The sequence below is a fragment of the Sminthopsis crassicaudata genome, chromosome 3 (assembly GCF_048593235.1).
Source record: "Sminthopsis crassicaudata isolate SCR6 chromosome 3, ASM4859323v1, whole genome shotgun sequence".
Taxonomy (NCBI): Eukaryota; Metazoa; Chordata; class Mammalia; order Dasyuromorphia; family Dasyuridae; genus Sminthopsis; species Sminthopsis crassicaudata.
In genome coordinates this window covers 579,163,070-579,184,165 of record NC_133619.1, presented here as the reverse complement: position 1 = coordinate 579,184,165, position 21,096 = coordinate 579,163,070, and the positions used below count along the sequence as shown (strand labels likewise).

The window sequence follows — 21,096 nt, the reverse complement described above, 5'->3', positions numbered from 1 at the left end:
TTGATCTTCTCCATACTTATTCCTTCCTACCTGCTCTCGAAGATCATAATCATTTCCTCTCTAACAGTCAATCTCTCCTATATATACTGGCTCCTTCTTTGTTAGTTACAAATGTGTGCAGTTTTCCTCAGTTAAAAAAACAAGAGTCAAACCAAACGTAAATCCCCCCAAACCATTATATAACTATTATTCCCTCAAGCTATTACCCTATTATCTCTTCTCCTACCTTTTAAAGCTAAAACTATCTACACTTGTTCCTTTACTTCCTTTTCATGAACTCACTTCTCAACCTCCTCAATGTAATTTAGCTTCCAATCTCATCACTCAACTGAAGTGGTTTTCTCCAAAGTTACCAATGATCTCTTTAACTGTCAAATCTGATGGTTGTTTCTCTTCATCCTTCTTGACCTTTCTCTGTAATATTTGACACTGCTGACCATACTTTCCTCCTAGATACATTCCCTCCTGTCCTATCTGGTCTAAGTGGGCCACTCATTTTGTAGCATTTGTACAGACCCACAGCAGGAGTTAGGAAAGCAAAGGAGGCTTTCCCCCTGATTCTGAGCTGTATCTGAAGAGTCCAATACTGGTGAATATGAGAATATGAAAGATACTAGTCACTGATCAATCTTGCAGGGAAGTACTGACATGAAGAAGTGGCTCATTCTCCCTTATTGCTCTCCTTCATTAGCAACATGAAAGGTCAAAGGACAGGAGTCCTTAAGTTAGCAGCAGGCAGAAGTTCTTCCCATTATCTCGTTTCTGTGCCTTGACACTAACCATCCTCCACCACTGGAAAGTCCTTTCTGCCTCTTACTAATTCCCTTCAACATTCTCTTTAAAGAACTATTTTCTATCTAGAACAAAGCTGTGAGTAAAATTATTTTGTAAATACTTTGTAAATCCTTTGAATTCATTTGTGTGGTCTCTTGGATAGAATCTAATTTCGAGGGCAGTGTTTTGTTTTGTCTTCCTATCTTTTACTATCTAGTATAATGCCCAACATGTATTTAATAAATGCTTGTTGACTGACTGGCTAAACTAGATGGACTCAACCTATTCCAGCCCTGATACTCCAGTTCTTGCCCATGCTAACCTCCATGGTGACACACCTACGTGCAGTCTAATCTGCAACTATAAATCACCACCTGCACACTGCTCCTAGTTCTGAACTTTGTGGCCAAACATAAGTCATCTAATTGCTTTCTCTTCTTCAGATTCTTTTAGATATCAAATCTTCTGCTAAAAAAGATCTTCAGTCCTTTTCATCTTAGTTTCTCTCTTTTACATATATTCTGGTTTGTCAGTGCCCTTCCTACAACACCATCCCAGAACCAAGCACAATTCTCTATAGGTGGTCCTATCAGAATAGAGGACACATTCATATGACAGAAAGGAGGCCCAGAAAAAGGAAGTAATTTGCCTACAATCACCTTTCTAATGATTTTGGTCTAGAGCTGGGACTGGAATACAGATCTGACTCCCAATTCAGTGCTCTTATAGAGAATGTACAAGAGAAATTCAGTGGAGATAACTTACTGAAAAATAGAGTAGGTTGGGAAAGTTCCACAGAGGAAGTGGTGTTGGATACAAGCTGTACTTGAAGACAGCCAGAGGTGGGACATGTGTACTTCAGGTGCACAGGGTAAGCAAAAATATGGCAGAAGGAGCCTGCAGTAGTGAGTGTAAGCAGGCCAATCTAAGTGTAGAAAAAGTGGAGTCAGAAAGAAGGTCCTTAAGGCTACATTTAGTTATTCTAGAGAGATGGTGCCCTGTGATTCTTTAATACCTCTGCAGAATGAGGGGCCATCATATAAAATTCATTGTCTACCTAACCCGAATCTTCCCAGGGACAGTTTCAAACTATCTTCTCTTCTTGGGTCCTCAATAGTAGAACTCATTAGAAGAACAAGTCTATCCTACTTGTGTCCTATCTTTAATGCTTTTTCTGATTCCGTTTCCATATCCTCCCTCCTTGCTCCCCACAATTCCCATTCAACCCAGGTCTCTATTCCTTTTACACAGACAACTGGTCTATTGTATCTGAGGTCAGTTCAGCCCTGATCATGTTTCTCCCTTGTAAGAGCTCCCCAAGATTCACAAAAAACAGACTTTTTTTTAGCCTTGCATTGAAGGCCCTTCTGTGACTTGGCATCAACATACATTTTTAGCCATGATAAGAGAAATTTTCTGCATGCCATCTGTGCTTATGGTCAAACTGGACTACTCTGGCCTTAACCAGCACTTTCTTGTTTTAGTACTTTTGTTTATGCTGCTCCCTGCCTGATCAACTGTTTCTCCCCTTCTTTAAAATTGATCTATCCCTCAAGACTCAATCCCTCTTCCATTAAAACCTTTCCTAATAGCCTTCCTGTTAGAAAGAAACTTTCTGTACTTGCAAAAGACACAACACTTTGCACCTGTCTTCCATGACTACATTACTGTCTACTATTATAATTACTTGGATATATGGTGAATTTTTTTGTCCTAGATAATGACTCCTTGAGAGGGGGACTGTATTTTATAATAATAAAAACTCAAACTTCTGTGAGCCCTTTCAGATTTCCAAAGCATGAGACATGTAGCACACATATCCCCATCTTAAGATAAGGAAGTTGAGATTCAGAGAGTAACTTACCTGTAGTGACATAGCTAAAGTGTGTCAAAGCCAGATGTCAAATGCAGGTTTTCTGATTCTAAGTCTAAAGTCCTTTCTACTTGCCTATGATTCCTTTTATGGATTTACTTTCATAACAATGAGCATAGGGTATACAGTAGGCATAAAATAATATCTACTATATAGTCAATATAAAATAAACGTTTGCTGAATTGACCTGAATTGGGATGAACTGACCTCGGTGAATAGGTGGCTGAGTGCTTAGGGGTCTCCTAGGGAGGAGAGGAATGGTACAAATAGCAATTCCATTACCTCCAATGGGGGCTCCCAGCCACCTCCCGAACTCCAGGGCACTTGTCCACTGGCAAGGGATGTTCGAGGCTGCATCGTCCTTCCCCCTATCTGAAGACACAGAGAGGGGCTACTCAGCTAAAGCAGACTAGAAGCTTTATTAGCAGGAGGCAGGAAAATGAACTGGAGGGAAGGGTCATTAACCCCCCAGTTCACAGGACAGTTTGAGTCCTCCATTTTGGCTACCTCTGAGAAGCTGCAGAGGAAGGGGGAGGGAGACAGCAAAAAGGGACTTTGCCAGGCTTGTGCCCCTTGAGGCTCATCTTTATTCAAGCACTGCTCTGAGAGGAGAGCTGATTTACAGCTGGGTTTGGCCATATTCTGCTTTGTTTTATTGTTTTAATTGTACATAAGAGAGGCGCAGGGTATGGTGTCGTTTATGACAGCCTGAGACACTCAGTGTTTATAATGGTTGCTTACAGGCAGCCTTTGGCTGCTGGGCCCGGAGACTTGTTTACCGTTCTGCAGATTTACTGCCTCTTCCACCTGAAGATCTGGGAGCCCTTGACACCCAGCAGCCAGCTACAAGTGGTGTGGTCGCTGGCTCCCCATCACTGAGGAGGCCAGACTCTTTCAGAGTAAATGACCACCCAGCTTTGTGTACTATCAGCCCCTTCCCTGAGGCCAGACTAGCCTTCTGGCTCCCTACTCTCTCACCCTCAGATTCAGAGAATGTTTGTCAGAGGTGGAAGGAAATAGGTCTGTCCAGCCCTGCCTCCTTAAGGAAACTGAGGCCCAGGGCTAACAGGCAAGTGCAGGGTCACTAGATAAATAGCAAAGCAGGGACTCAGTCAAGACTTCTGAGTGCAAAGCCAACGTTCTCTCCACCTCACCGGAGTGTATGTCAGGTTATATATTACAGAAGGGAAGTTAGCAAAGTATACTTTCTTAAGGAGACTTGGACAATCCTATCTGAGAGGCTGATTGTTGTGGCTGTCTTAAGAGCTAAGAGTATATGAGCCCTTTGATCTCAGAGGCTAGATGAATGAGGCGCTAGCAGCTGACCACTTGTCTGATACCAAAATACCAAATGCCATGGAGACAAATGCCTTTAGAGAGAGCATAACACTCCATAACTTCATGAGATGAGCCTGGGTTTGGCCAAGGGGGGCAGGGGCAGGGCCAGTCTGCACTAGGTACATGTGGGAGAGTATCATCTGCAGGCAGCCCTGATGTTCAGGAACAAGCAGCTTCTGCTCAGAGGATGTAAGTACTTGGATGGCAGAAACTTACATATTTGCCCCATTTGTCTTCCGTACCTAAGCAGGACTTGGTACATAGTAAATAACTGAGAAATACTTGATTGATCAACTTCTCCTTCATTGATAACTTCTCTTTAACTTCCCTATTTCTATGGATGGGGCCCACTGTGATCCTTTTCCTTTACTCTCAGCACTGGACTTCTATCACATCCTGTCCATTCTATCTCAGAGATTTCTCTCTTCTGCCCCCTCCTCACCACTTTCGTGGCACCACTCAAATTCAAGTATTCACAACCTTGCACCTAGATGACTTTAAAAGCCTCCTCTAGGGTAGATAATACAAACAACAACAATAACAACAATAATCACAAGGCAAATGATATAATAATTGCAAAGAACTTAGCACCGAGCCTGGCACATAGTAGGCATTATAAAAATACTAGCTCTTAGCTATTATTACTATAGTGAAAATGCAAAGATGAGAAATATTAGTCTCAACCTCAAGGAATTGACAATCTAACAGAAATACCTAAATCTGAATGAGGCAAGGTAAAAAGGGACAGACACAAAGAGCTGCAGCCCAAGTGGCATAAGAAAATGAAGAGGGAAATCGCACGTTTAGCCTGGAGTTAAAGGGGAGAACAAAGAGACTCTCCCAAGACTTAAGGGGCTTCTATGCTGGGCCTTGAAGGAAGTGTGCTGATGGTGGTGCTGATTTTAGGGATGACATTTAAGACAAGACAGCCTGGATGAATGCTTGGAGATAGCTTCTGTCTCAGGCCCAAGGCTCTATCCCTGGTGCCATCTAGCTGCCTGGTACCTTCCCCATAGTAGATACTTGCTGAATCTGCATTTAGATTTGCAGATATGGTGCACCCAGAGAGTCTTAGTTTATTCATTAGTAAAAGGAGGGGCTGGGACCAGATGACTCCAAGGTTCCTTCTAGCTGTAAGCCAATGATTGGTTGTGGGGGTGATGCCGGACCCTGCTCTGTACACCTCAGTAGCTCCTTGCTGCCTGTTGTTCAGTTATGTTGTATCTAACTCTGGGACCCCATTTGGGACTTTCTTGGCAAAGATACTAGAGTAGTTTCCTATTTCTAAGAGTACAGTTTCGATTTCCTTGCTAGGCATTCAAGGCCCTCACAAATCTGGCCCGTGTCTCTTTCCAGCGCTTACCTCATATCACTGCCCTCTGCACACTTTAGCCACTGGCCAGACTGAACCAACCATTTGCTGTTCCTCAGGCATGCTCAGTTCTCTCCTACCTCCAAGGGATTTTACTCACAGTACATCCTATACCTGGAGCGCCTTCAGTCCCTGTGAATGTCTACATCATTACCCATAGTCACCTTCTTTTTGCAATCTCTTAAAGACCTTAAAAGCATTATATATTAATTCGTTCTATTTTTATCCATCATTCTTCAGGTCATAATTCTTAGCAACCATCTCCCTAGGAGTTTTTAACGTAGGGTTTGTGAACTTTTTAAACTATTTTGATAACTATCTACATTTAAATATAAAAGGTTTCCATTATATTCCTAAATATTTTATTTTGTGCATCTAAAACTTTTGAAAAGGGGCTATAAGTTTCACCAGTTTTCCAAAAGGATACATAATGCGTAAAAAATTTTTACACCTGTCCTGGGTCCTAAGACCTCATATATATAACACTTTATACCTAATACATTTAGCATGTTATTATTTACTGTAACTCCAATACATTGAATGGATGCAAAGACATGGGCAGGAATTGTAAAAGATAGGAAAGATAGGAAAGCATGGATGGACTGCAATCTGCCTCACTGGAGAGAATCTGAATCAGTGAGATCACAGATCTTGTATTTTATTAAGATCACGAGTAGGGGTTTTCTTGCAACCTAGAGTAATCCTTGATTGCTCACTCTCTCTCATCCCCAACATCCAAGTTATTGCCAAGGCCTGTTTTCTACTTTGTAACTTCTCTCCTTTGACATGGCCTCCACCCTAGTGCAAACCTCATCACTCCATGACTATTCTTTTGCAATAATTTGCTCATGGGTTTCAACTTCCTTCACACTCCAAAGCACCCTCACTTTTTAGTCACTTTCTAAAATAGGTTTTTCCTTAAAAAATTTCCCAATTCTAAAAGCTTTAGTAGCTTCTCATTGCCTCCTGGATCAAATAAAAAAAAAAATGCTGCTTGACACTCAAAGATCTTCATAATCTCCTACCTTCTAGTTTTCTTATATCTTACTCTCCACCTTTTAGTGACCCTAGCCTCCTGGCTGTTCTATGAACAAGATATTCTATCTCGTGGCTCTGGCCAGTTCTTCTGGCTCCTCCCATGCCTGAAATACTTTCCTTCCTCTATTCCTATTTCTAGCTTCCTTTAAGTTCAAAATAAATCCCACCCTCTTCAAGAAGTTTTCTCCAACCCTTCTTAATTCCAGTCCCTTCCCTCTGTTAATTATTTCCTGATTATCCTGTACACATGTACATATTTGTTCATCCATTGCCTCCCCATTAGATGGTTTTCTGTCATTGGTCTCTTTTCGGATCTTTAGTGTTTAATTCATTGCCTGACACAAAGTAGGTGCTTAATATTTATTGATTTGAACATGGAACCTATTCTCCAACTGGACTGTGAATTCCATTAAGGCAGCAGGGATCATGCCTGAATCGACCTTTATACTGTTTCCAGCTCCCAGCACACAGTGCTTGCAAGCACTTAATAAATGCTGTTTAGTGAATCAATTCAGCAAACTTGTAAATCTGTGCTGAGGGTGGTAAGAGTAAGAGGTGAGTAAGACAGTCCCTGTACTTACAAAACTAGACTTCAGGATTAGTCAAGTGTGTAGATGCATGTGTCTGCAACAGGGGTGAGGATTGGACAGGGAAAGCTTTCTTGAAGTGGAGAGGGATATAAGCTTATTTCAGGAAGGACTTTGACAAGGTGGAACATGACTGGAGGGCATGTAAAGAGCTCTGCCAACTTTAAAGTCTACTATAAACGTCAGGAGAAGTAGTAATTTTGGTTGTTATTTTCAAGTTGTGGAACTGGAGCCACATTATAGTGGAGAATGAGTATATCATGGCTCTTGGAAGTATAAAGCATATAGTTCTCACCAGATAAAGAAGTATCTAACATACCATACCATACCAGTGGTTAAGAATTGAAAGACATGGGTTTGATTTCTGGCACTGGGATTTATTTACTAGTAGTCAGACCCTAGGCAATCTCTCTGAAGCTCAGCTCCCTTATTTGTAAAATGCACAGATAACATTTGCTCTACCTATTTAATAATACTAGGTTAGTTCTAGAACAGTGCTTCGTAAATTCTGAAATATTAGAGAAATGTGATCAATTATGAGGTCCTCACAATAGTACTATGAAGTGAAAGTAACACTGGCAGTCTATCATCCCCATTTGGCACTTAGATATTCCCTTCCCTCCCTAAGCATTCATGTTTGGAAAGAAACTTCATGACATGAGATTTGCCTGCTATGTACATATTCTGGGTGGCAGGGACTTTTTCCTACAAGGGAGTACTACACAGTCTTGATTCTAAGGAACCTGACTGAAAACTAAAGGCTCAGGAGTGTAGCTCCTTCTTTACCTCATTATTCTCCCCCTTCCTCTCCCATTTCTGGGACCCAGCAAAATTATGCTGCTGATGATTTCTAAGTTCTTCAACCTGGAACCCTTAAAGAACAACACAGGATCACTTCTGGGTTGCCTAGGCCATTTTGGGGTGGATAGAATAGGATTAGATTTGGCTTTTGAGGATAGCGTGGATAATCCAAACACCTTATTTTCTAGAAGCCAGGGCCATTCACTTTATTTTAATAAAAAAATTTTTTTTCTCTACAAAACTCCCATGGGTGGCCTTTGGTTCTGCAGCCTGAGAGGCTAACACTTCAGTATGGAGATGAGGGGATAGCATGAGGAATTAGAGCTTTGCTGCTGGAGTGATTTGATCTGAATTCTTGGTTCCTTTGCTCACTGTGGGTATAACCGAAGGAAAGCAAATCTTGGATTATCTGGCTCACAGTGTGGTTGTGGGGAAGCACTATCATTATTGTTGTGCCTCTTTTTGTGTAACCCAAACGGTATCTACCATTTCATGCATCCTGATGAAAGCCCTAAGGACACAGAGATGATCACACTATTTTACTAAAAACCAAGGCAGAAAGAAGGTAAGTGACATCTTCCATCACAGGGCAAGCAAGTCAGAGATTGGTCTGAGGGACAAAATATAATTTTACCAAACAAGAGAAGTAAAACCATTTACTTACAACACTGGTGTGGGAGCTTCCTAAGTGAAGTCTGACAATACTATGTTGCAGAAGCCCAAACTCTGGAGAATGGATAAAAGAGGGCTCACGGAAGCTCACAGAACTCTGCAATTCATTTTCAATTTGGGAGACCTCAAACCACTACTTACACTCTATACTGCCATGTCAGAGAAGAGAAGTTGTAAAGTGGAAAACAGGCCTTGGCAATAAACTTGGATGTTGGGGGTGAGAGAGAGTGAGCAATCAAGGATAACCTAGGTTGCAAGAATACTCCTACTCGTGATCTTTATATATATGCTTTCTGGGATTACAGGATTTAGCTAGAAAGACATTACACATTACCACCCCAAGTTATACAATCTAAACCTCAGAAATTTCAAGTGATTTATCCAAGATTACACAGCTTGGTAAAGAGCAAGGCCTGGATTATTTTAAGTCTTTTGACTCTAAATGCAATGGTTATTCTACTTTCTTATGCTGTGTACCTGCACCTATAACTCTTCTCATGCTGTTTCTTATGCCTAAAAAATAATTCTTTCTTTGTTGATGAAATCCAAACTATCCTTTAAAGTTGCAGATCTTGTCTGGCAATCTACTGAGCACCTTCACCCTGGGCACATCACCCAGTGCTTTGTTCTTTCCAAAACATTAATCATGTACTATATGTTTTTGAGCTTGATTACCAACTCAGGGTATGCAAACTACCCAATCAGAGTATAGCTGTGGGCTCATCCCTTTAACTAAACTAAGGAATCATATTCTCATATAAATTTCATATTTCCAAGGCTAACCAAAGAACACATAAAGAGCAGGTATTTAATAATAAGCATTTGCTGAATAAAAGTAGACTTTAAAAAAAACTGCCTTGAGTATGGAGAATAGTAGGGAAGTCCTCAGGGTGGCCCCCATCCCTAATTTAGCCCAGATGAGCAAAAGGCACAATTAAGGGAGTACTAGAAAAGAAACATGGTGGTGAAGTGGGAGGATGGGTAAGAAAAGACCATGGACTAAATAACCAGCAGGCAGCTCTAATTTAATGGAAATGTGTGCATGGGGATAGATATAGGAGCACCAACACTAGTTTTAGCTCAGTTCTACTAGGGAATTTTGAAATTACTCTCCTCAATGCCAAGAAGTCCTGGGTTCAAGTTCTGCCTGTGCCCCTGATAATGTCTTTGAATTTCTCAGAATTATAGGGCAATTCCCTTTTGACCATTTATCATCTGGGAAATGACTTTTATTCTTATAAATTTGATTCAGTTCTCTATATGTTTTAGAAATGTGGTAATTCATGAGAAATACTGGCTTTAAAAATTGTTTCCTAGTTTTCCGCTTCCCTTCTAAATATTGGTTGTGTTGATTATTCGGAAGAAACTGTTGGGAAAACTGGAAATTAGTATGGCAGAAATTAGATATGGATCCACACTTAACACCATATACCAAGATAAGATCAAAATGGGTCCATGATTTAGGCATAAAGAAGGAGATAATAAATAGATTAGAGGAACAGAGGATAATCTACCTCTCAGACCTGTGGAGGAGGAAGGAATTTATGACCAGAGGAGAACTAGAGATCATTATTGATCACAAAATAGAAGATTTTGATTACATCAAACTAAAAAGTTTCTGTGCAAACAATACTAATGCAAACAAGATTAGAAGGGAAGTAACAAATTGGGAAAATATTTTTAAAAGTAAAGGTTCTGACAAAGGTCTCATTGCCAAAATATATAGAGAACTGACCCTGATTTATAGGAAACCAAACCATTCTCCAATTGATAAATGGTCAAGGGATATGAACAGACAATTCTCAGATGATGAAATTGAAACTATATCCACTCACATGAAAGAGTGTTCCAAATCACTACTGATCAGAGAAATGCAAATTAAGACAACTCTGAGATACCACTACACACCTCTCAGATTGGCTAAGATGACAGGAACAAATAATGATGAATGTTGGAGGGGATGTGGGAAAACTGGGACACTGATACATTGTTGGTGGAGTTGTGAAAGAATCCAGCCATTCTGGAGAGCAATTTGGAACTATGCCCAAAAAGTTGTCAAACTGTGCATACCCTTTGACCCAGCCATACTACTACTGGGCTTATATCCCAAAGAAATACTAAAGAAGGGAAAGGGACCTGTATGTGCCAGAATGTTTGTGGCAGCTCTTTTTGTAGTGGCTAGAAACTGGAAGTTGAATGGATGTCCATCAATTGGAGAATGGTTGGGTAAATTGTGGTATATGAAGGTTATGGAATATTATTGCTCTGTAAGAAATGACCAGCAGGAGGAATACAGAGAGGCCTGGAGAGACTTACATCAACTGATGCTGAGTGAAATGAGCAGAACCAGAAGATCACTGTACACTTCAACAACAATACTGTATGAGGATGTATTCTGATGGAAGTGGAAATCTTCAACATAAAGAAAAGCCAACTCACTTCCAGTTGATCAATGATGGACAGAAACAACCACACCCAGAGAAGGAACACTGGGAAGTGAATGTAGATTGTTAGCACTACTGTCTATCTATCCAGGTTACTTATACCTTCGGAATCTAATACTTAAAGTGCACCAAGAAAATTGGATTTACACACATATATTGTATCTGGGTTATATTGTAACATATGTAAAATGTATGGGATTACCTGCCATTGGGGGGAGGGAGGGGATAATTTGGAAAAATGAATAAAAAAAAATATATTGGTTGTGTTGGCTTTGTGCAAAACCTTTTCAATATAATGCAATCAAAACTATTCAACTTGAATTTCACAATGCTCTCTATTTGCTGTCTGGTCATAAATTCTTCCCTTCTCCACAGATATGATGGGTAAATTATTCCCTGCTCTCCTAATTTGCTTACAGTGTATTATCCTTTATGTCTAAATCATCTATCCATTTTGACCTTATATTGTATATGGTGTGAGATGTTGGTCAATGCCATGTTATTTCTAGTTTTCCCAGCAATTTTTGTCAAAATGAGTTCTTATCTCAGAAACTGGAATCTGGGTTTATCAAACACTAGATTACTATACTCATTAACTACTGTATTGTGTGTATCTAACCTATCTCACTGATTCACCACTCTTTCTTAGTACTAACTAATTTTGATGACTGCTACTTTATTTAGTTTTAGATCTGGTATAGTTAGGCCTCCTCCTTTTGCATTTTTAAAAAAATTACTTTCCTTGATATTCTTGAACTTTGGTTCTTCCAGATAAATTCCAGATGTTGTAAGGTTCTGACAAAGGTCTCATTTCCAAAATATATAGAGAACTGACCATAATTTATAAGAAACCGAACCATTCTCCAATTGATAAATGGTCAAAGGATATGAACAGACAATTCTCAGAGGAAGAAATTGAAACTATATCCACTCACATGAAAGAGTGTTCCAAATCACTACTGATCAGAGAAATGCAAATTAAGACCACTCTGAGATACCACTACACACCTGTCAGATTGGCTAAGATGACAGGAACAAATAATGACAAATGTTGGAGGGGATGTGGGGAAATTGGGACACTAATACATTGCTGGTGGAGTTGTGAAAGAATCCAGCCATTCTGGAGAGCAATCTGGAATTATGCCCAAAAAGTTATCAAACTGTGCATACCCTTTGACCCAGCAGCGCTACTACTGGGATTATATCCCAAAGAAATACTAAAGAGCGGAAAGAGACATATATGTGCCAAAATGTTTGTGGCAGCTCTTTTTGTTGTAGCTAGAAACTGGAAGATGAATGGATGTCCATCAGTTGGAGAATGGTTGGGTAAATTGTGGTATATGAAGGTTATGGAATATTATTGCTCGGTAAGAAATGACCAGCAGGAGGAATATAAAGAGGCTTGGAGAGACTTACATCAACTGATGCTGAGTGAAATGAGCAGAACCAGAAGATCACTGTACACTTCAACAACAATACTGTATGGGGATGTATTCTGATGGAAGTGGAAATCTTCAACATAAAGAAGATCCAACTCACTTCCAGTTGATCAATGATGGACAGGGGTAGCTGCACCCAGAGAAGAAACACTGGGAGGGGAATGAAAATTGTTAGCACTAATATCTGTCTGCCCAGGTTGCATGTACCTTCGGATTCTAACGTTTATTGTGCAACAAGAAAATGATATTCGCACACATGTATTGTACCTAGACTATATTGTAACACATGTAAAATGTATGGTATTGCCTGTCGTCGGGGGGAGGGAATAGAGGGAGGGGGGGTAATTTGAAAAAATGAATACAAGGGATAATATTATAAAATATATATATATATATAAAATAAAAAATATATATTAAAAAAAAATTCCAGATGTTGTTATTTTTTTCTAGCTCTATAAAATAATTTTCTGGTAGACTGATATGGAATTGAATAAGTAAATTAATTTAGGAAGAACTGTCATTTTATTTTCCCAATTATTCAGAAATGACTTTATTGTCAATTGTTATTTTAAATGAAATTTCTCTATCTCTTGCTGCTGAGCTTTGTAGGCAATATAAAGAAATGCTGATAATTCATGTGGGTTTAGTTTATATACTGCAATTTTGCTAAAGTTGCTAATTATTTCAAGTAGCTTTTTGGTTGATTCTCTAAGTATACCCATCATGTCACAGTTGGCAGTTTTATTTCTTCATTGACTATTCTGATTCCTTCAATTTCTTTTTCTTTTCTTATTGCTAAAGTAACATTTCTAGTACTACACTGAATAATAGTGGTGATAATGGGCATCCTTGATTCATCCCAGATCTTAATGGGAATGCTTCTAGCTTACCACCATTACAGATAATACTTGCTGATGGTTTTAGATGGATACTGCTCAATGTTTTAAGGAAACTCGTTTTATTTCTTTGTTCTATAGTGTTTTTTAATAGGAATGGGTACTGTACTTTGTGAAAGGCCTTTTCTGTATCTATAGAGATAAATTATATGACTTCGGTTGGTCAATTATGTTGATAGTTTTCCTAGTATTCAATCAGCCTTGTATTCCTGGCAAAAATCTCACCTGGTCATAGTGTATTATCCTGGTCATAAATTACTGTAATGTCTTTGTTAATATTTTATTTAAAATTTTTGCATCAACATTCATTATGGAGAATAGTATAAAATTTTTCTTTCTCTGTTTTGGCCCTTCCTGGTTTAGTTATCACCACACCAAAGTTGTGTCATAAAAAAGAATTTGGTAGGACTCCTTCTTTGCTGTTTTTTCCAAATATAGTACTGAAATTAATTGTTCTTTAAATGTTTGGTAGAATTCACTTGTGAATCCATCTGGTCCTGGAGATGGTTTTTTCTAAAATGGGATTAAGTACTTTATTTCCTTTTCTATTAATCTTGGCAATTTATATTTTTGTAACTGTCTACCCATTTCACTGAGATTGGCAGATTTATTGACATAGTTGGACAAGGTGAATTCATCCCATTTCATTTTTGATACTGGTAACTTTGGTTTTCTTCCTTTTTTTAAAAAAAAAAAAAAATCAAATTAACCAAAGGTTTATCTATTTTTATTGGTTTTTTTCTTCATTAGAAAATCAGCTCTTAGTTTTATTTGTTAGTTCAATAGTTTGCTTACTATCAATTTTATTAATTTCTCCTTTGATTTTCAGAATTTCTAACTTGGTGTTTAACTGGGATTTTAAAACTTGTTCCTTTTCTAGCTTTTTTAGTTGCATGCTCAATTCACTGATCTCTTTCTCTATTTTATTCATGTAAGCATTTAGAGAAATAAAATTTCCACTAAGAACTGTTTTGGCAGTTCCCATAAATTTTGGTATGATGTCTCATTATTGTCATTCTCTTGGATGAAATTACTGTTTTTATGATTTGTTGTGTGACCCGATCATTCCTGTGGATTAGCCTGTTTAATTTCCAAAATTTTTTAGTCTATCTTTCATTTTATTGCAATTAATTTTTATTACATCATGATATGAAAAGGATACATTTGATATTTCTGCCTTTCTACATTTGATTGTGTGGCTTTTATACCCTAACGGTGCCTCTAGGACAATTCCCTAAGAATTTATGTTGCTAAGAAGACCTTGATATAGACTAGCAGGAGTTTTCTCATCTAGAATTCTCCACAGCACAAAATCACAGGTCAGTCAATGAATCAACAATCATTTATTAAGCACCTACAATTTGTTGGCATTGTGCTAGTTACAGGGGATAGGAATAAAAAGAGAAATATAACAGAAGACATGCTTAGCATAATGCTAAGATAAGTTATAAAAACTATGTTTCTTAGTACCTAAATTCTGTCCCAGTACTGGCTATTCTACTCCTACTTTCTTTAATCTTGTCTCCCAGCAATTTTTCTGCTCCCAAACCATTTAGGGAAGGGGCAAAGGGAGGAGAAGTGGGGCCAGTGAAATACTAGAGGAAGGGAGATAGTCACAAGAAAATAATGAATGGATTGGAGACTAAGGATGTTTCTACAGAAGAGTCATTATATAGCACAAAGATTGTAGCAGATACCTACAACCTCGGAAGAAATGAACACACAATTTATGCTTCTGATTCCATTGGTATGGGTCCTCAGAAAGCATAGTCCTACAGGCTGACTCCAGCTTCAGGAGGGATTCTGACTGGGAATATCTGGATACAGCAATATACATACTGTGGGACAAGGAATACAAATAACTGCCTTTAGGAAGGTTTAAGAAGGTGGCATGGATAAAACAAACAGCTCTGCAGTAGTTCCTGAGTTGAAATGGATCTAACCAGCTTGAAACTTTGTCAATTCAACTTTCAATGCCATCCCCATTAATTCATTTTCAGTGTTCCAAAGAAGTCACGATTCCTGCCCAAGCTGGGCATTTCTTTAGGTTACATTTATCTGCAACTTGATTTACCTGTCTCCCTAGAAAAGTATTGCCCTTATAACACTGGCACTGGTGATAAAGGGCAGATGGAGGTCACAATTGCTTATGCCTTCATATCTTGAAAGACCTGCCCGTGTCTTCTCATAAATCCTCCATAAAAGACTCACCCAATACCCTGGAATCCTTTCAATATCCTTCTGGGTAACTAAGGCAGCATTTGGATGTTTTTGCTCTTGTGACATGAGCAGCCCATCTCTCATTCTCAACAGAGAGGCAACCACTCTCATGGAAACCCTCTTACCTTCCAGGGAGTGGACACCCTGCTCCTTGGCGGTCTTGTAGACGCTGCTGAATTCATCTCCTAGGTTGGGATCAGCCCCTGCAGCCAGCAGGACTTGCACAACACTGAGAGAGAAGAGAAGCATATAAGTGGTAAGGGGATGAAAATTTCCTCCCTAAGAAATACCTGCAAATTTGCTTGGGTATATTGTCACAGTCCGGAGCTCTACAGAGTAAACCACATCCAGCAAGACTTCTGTTTGTCAATTGGGAGCTAATAGCATCTCGCTTCATTGAGGGGGAAACTAAAGGGAAAGAGACTTGTCCCATGGCATGATGTCAAAATCAAGATCTGAACCCAGATTTCCTTACTCCAGTCTCAGTACTCTTTTTACTACATCATACTGCCTGTTAATCAATCAACAAATCAACATTTATTAAGTATCTACTCTGTGCCAGGCACTCTGCTATATGCTAGGGATACAAAAAAAGGGCAAAAACCATTCATTACCTGACCTTAGAGAACAGACATGTTTCAAGGCGCATAAAAGATGATAACCTAAACATTTTTTTGAATAGTAATAGCTGAGGAGAATAGGAAAGGCTTTCTGCAAAAAGGTAGTGTTTGAATTAAACCTTGAAAGAAGCCAGGAAAACTAGAAAGTAGGGATGAAGAAGCAGAGCACTCCAGCATGGAGGACAACCAGTGAGTACAAAGGCAGAGGGTGAGGAGATGTAGTCCTGTGTTTAAAGAACTGCATGTGAGCTAATGAAGCTAGACCACAGAATGATCGAGGGGAGTAAGGTACAAGATGGCTGGCAAGCTAGTAAAGGGCCAGGTTATGAAGGACTTTAAATGCCAGAGGACTTATTATTTGATCTTAGAGTTAACAGGGAACTCTTAAAGAGTTCACTGAGGAGAAGGACATAATCAAGACCTAGCCTTGAGAAAAACCACCTTGGCAACTGAATGGAGGATGAATTGGTGTATAGAGAGATTTGAGACTAGCTGTATTCCAAATGAGAGGTGATGAAAACCCAAACTAGGGTGGGGGCAGTATAAATGCAGAGGAATGATGTCATGAAGATAGGGACAACAAAATCTGGAGAAAGATCTGATACGCTAAATTGGCCTTATAGGCTGAATCAACTGCCCAGTGGCTTGGAACAATAGGAAGTCAAGTTGCTATTATATCAAGAGCTTTCTTTCTTTTTTTAATTAATTTTATAATTATAACATTTTTTGACAGCACATATGCATAGGTTGTACTCCCTTCTGTTCCGAATTTTTCCCTCCTTCCCTCCATCCCCTCCCTTAGATGGCAGGCATTCCATTCCCATACATATTAAATATGTTATAGTATATCCTATATACCAAGAACTTTCAATGGATCCAGTTTCCACCAGGAGTTGTGGAGGGAAAAGACATTGTTGAGGTATCCTTGGGTGGGAATAGGTGGAAGACTGGGTGGTCACAGGTGTGGTTACTTCAGGATAAGTACATATGGGAATGGATAATATAGACTCCTTATGTCCATACCTGTAAGATTGGTTGCCCTGTTATAAGCAACTTTTACACCAAGACACTGTGGGTAAGGACAACTGAAAAATACTGGAGACATTGGAGACTAATCTCCAGACGCAAACTGCTTTTTTAACTATGACTGCCCCATTTCAAGCAAAAATCTCAAAGCCTATGTCATTATATTATCCTATGTCATTAATATTGGTTGCATGTGTTAGAATGGAGTAGGTGACCAAAAAATAGCTCCTGCTTAGTGATGGAAATGAAAGAGTTTGGCACACTTCACTAGCTCATCTTAGAAATAATCCTCTGCGTGGCTTGGGAAGAAGCTGGATGGTACTTGCAGGCTTAGGGTAATCGTGGAATTGTTTTAACAACTGCCATGGCTGTTCCTGACCTTGTTAGTGTGGTGGACTGCAAGTCCAGGCACTGGGTGGGCGCTGTGGTGTAATCAATTTTGACAATGCTTTTTTCTCTATTCTTGTGGCCAGAATAGTAAGAGTTGTCTTTCCTTGGAGAGAGAGCTCTGTATAGTATCACTATTCTTTCTCAGTAACCTGAATTCTTCTTCTTGATTCCATAGTATGGTCCCTTGGTTCCTGAGAACACTGATGGCCACCATTATACTTTTGATGCAGATATACTGTCTCTTATGTCATTTTTGAAAAGCATTTTCCTGCTATTAACAACAAGACTGAGTTGCTTTTGAATACCATAATACTATCTCCTTTCATCTAGTATCACCCATAACAAGGTGGGTAATGTATTATGATCCCTCTAATAAGTTGGGCAGGGAATAAGAAGCTTCCACTGTTACATGGAAATGAGATATTAAAAACTGTATTTATACAGTGCCATTCATGAGCAGATTGTGGCTTTGCTGAAGGCTGAGACCCCCCTCGCCCCCAAGAGTTTTCCCTCCTCTGCTAGATCAGAGGGCCTCAACTTAGGATTTTGATGAACAAAGTTTTGCTTGGTTCACCGATGGCTCTGCCCAGTGTGAGAAGCCCGCACATTTAGACCCTGGTGTCCATTTACTTGGTAATAGAGAATTCCTTGAGGAATGGGTCTTGACATGACCTCCCAGTAGGATGAGCTGAAAGCTACATTCTTGCCATATAAGAAAGGGCAGATAAGATCTTCATCTATATTAATTTTGGACAGCAGTTTTGGGTTTTTAGGGCTTAGAAAGAACAGATTTGACATTTAAAATGATCCTTTTTTTGGATTCAAGTTCAGTGCAACAATTTTGCAACACATTTCACTTTTTGTGAGAGATGTTACAGCCCATTAGAAACATTATACACTTTCTAATGAATTCAATTACCAATTGCCCTATATATCATGGTCATGAGACTATATGATGTTGGAGCACAGGACTACATAATCCCCTTTACTAAGGATGTGTACAATTTTGACATACCAGAACGGCATGATCTTCTATAGGATATCAGACTTGTCTCTACTGAAATCGAATTACATAAAGTGTTTGCAAGTGGTTTGCCATTTCCGCAGTTTATCTGGGACATGTCATTGTATACTAGTCAAGTCTACCACTGTGGCAGACAACGAAAGCTGTTCCAGAACATATCTTTCCACCTTATGGACTTCTCTGCAACACTGCCTCTGATTGTGATTAGTAGATATTAACCCTAGGAGTATGGGCAGCTGAGTGGCACAGCTGGTAGGGTGCCCAGCCTGGAGTCAGGAAGGCCTATCTTTCTCAGTTCAAGTCTGGCCTCAGATATTTAGAAGTTGTGTGACCCTGGGCAAGTCACTTGACCCTATTTATCTCAGTTTCTTCTTCTGTAGTATCTTTCCCAAGAAAACCCCAATGGGATCATAAACAGTCAGTCAGGACTGAAAAATGGCTTAATGGCAATAATTGAATCCTAGGAAAGGGGAGAGCTCTCTCGTCCAGTGTTGCTTGGACTGAGTCCCTAAGAAGACTAAATTTGATTTAAAAAAAAAAAAAAAAAAAAATTACTTTTAGTGATCCCAGTTAATCCTTCCAGTCCCTCCTTACTTCAACTTTTAGGAAATTGCCTAGGCTTTGAGATTTTTGCCTGAAATGGGGGAGTCATAGTTAAAAAAGCAGTTTGCATCTGGAGATTTAAATAGTGGACTACAGCTCAATACATGTTACCAGTTGTTCTATTGTAGCCAAGACAGTTAATGTGATTTAGGGGTGCATTAAGAGAGATAGAGCTTCCAGGAATAAGACTCTGTACTGTGCTCGGATCATGAGCTTGATTTTTATGTCCAGTTCTGGATGCAGAGTTTAGAAAGGACATTGATAAGCTGGACTATGTCCAGAGGAGAGTAAGCAGGTCAGTGAGAGGCCTTGAGAAATGAGTGAAGGAATTAAGAGATGTTCAGCCTGGAGGAAGACTTTAGGAGACTTCAGGAAACACTTTCTAACAATCAGGGTTATCTCAAGGTGAAATGGGTTTGATGTGGGACATGGATAGAGCACTGACCTGGGAATCAGGAGGATGTGACTTCAAATCCAGGTTCAGATACTTACTTAGCTGAGTGACTAACTTCAAATACTTCCAAAACCAGAACTCCCTGCTAACTCTGTGATTGGGCAATGCCAGCATACAAGGAAAAAATTGGCTTGACTTTAAGAAAGTACTACATATAATCTGCTAAGGTGATAAATAATCAGATGCAGTCATTTGTTTGGTATGGAAACCCTCTTCATGGATTCTACTTCTCTTAAATAGTAAGTTTTAGAGAACTGCCCGAGTCTCACAAATGGATTGCCTATGGTCAAACAGTTCAGGTGAGAGGTAGAATGTGAACTCAGGTCCTCAAGACTCATTATCCAGTGGGAAAACTGGGACACTGATACATTGTTGGTGGAGTTGTGAAAGAATCCGGCCATTCTGGAGAGCAATTTGGAACTATGCCCAAAAAGTTGTCAAACTGTGCATACCCTTTGACCCAGCATTGCTGCTATTGGGCTTATATCCCAAAGAAATACTAAAGAAGGGAAAGGGACCTGTATGTGCCAGAATGTTTGTGGCAGCTCTTTTTGTAGTGGCTAGAAACTGGAAGATGAATGGATGTCCATCAATTGGAGAATGGTTGGGTAAATTATGGTATATGAAGGTTATGGAATATTATTGCTCTGTAAGAAATGACCAGCAGGAGGAATACAGAGAGGCTTGGAGAGACTTAAATCAACTGATGCTGAGTGAAATGAACAGAACCAGGAGATCGCTGTACACTTCAATGCTGTATGAAGATGTATTCTGATGGAAGTGGATATCTTCAACATAAAGAAGATCCAACTCACTTCCAGCTGATCAATGATGGACAGAAACAACTACACCCAGAGAAGGAACACTGGGAAGTGAATGTAAACTGTTAGCACTACTGTCTATCTACCCAGGTTACTTATACCTTCGGAATCCAATATTTAACGTGCAACAGGAAAATTGGATTTACACACATATATTATATCTAGGTTATACTGTAACACATGTAAAATGTATGGGATTTGCCTGTCATCTAGTGGAGGAAGTAGAGGGAGGGAGGGGATAATTTGGAAAAATGAATACAAGGGATAATGTTATTTAAAAAAATTACTCATGCATATATACTGTGAAAAAAAATTATAAAAAAATAAATAAAAATAAAAATAAAATAAAAAATACTAGAAAATTAAAAAAAAAAAAAAAAAAAAAAAAAAGACTCATTATCCAGAAGTCTAATTATTCTGCCATTTGGCTTCTCTAAACAGATATTATTAGATGGTTGTTTAACTATAAGCCTTTAAGTAAGCCAAAACCAACATCCCACATTTTCTACTTAAGAAGGCAACAAATACAGAATATCTTTTAAAAATATTTGTATCCAACACAGTTAACATAAGAAAAAGATTTTGGTGCTTATAGGGATAGGTTTTTCATTAACCTTGAAAAACTGTGATTGTTTTAACCTACAGAATCAGAGGATGTTAAAGAGAAATGGGGGCTCTCCCCCCCTAGCTTTACAGATGAGGGA

At 39.1% G+C, this 21,096-nt stretch overlaps 1 protein-coding gene across 2 annotated transcripts in view; it reads right to left on the bottom strand.

Moving 5' to 3' along the window:
• The window catches only part of CLPB (ClpB family mitochondrial disaggregase), a 174,593-nt gene that overhangs the window by 105,667 nt on the left and 47,830 nt on the right, over nucleotides 1-21,096 (bottom strand). For both annotated transcript variants that reach the window (XM_074304914.1, XM_074304913.1), the window contains exon 4: nucleotides 15,580-15,683. In XM_074304914.1, coding sequence (XP_074161015.1) covers nucleotides 15,580-15,683 — 104 coding nt within the window. The remainder of the gene's footprint in view (nucleotides 1-15,579; nucleotides 15,684-21,096) is intronic.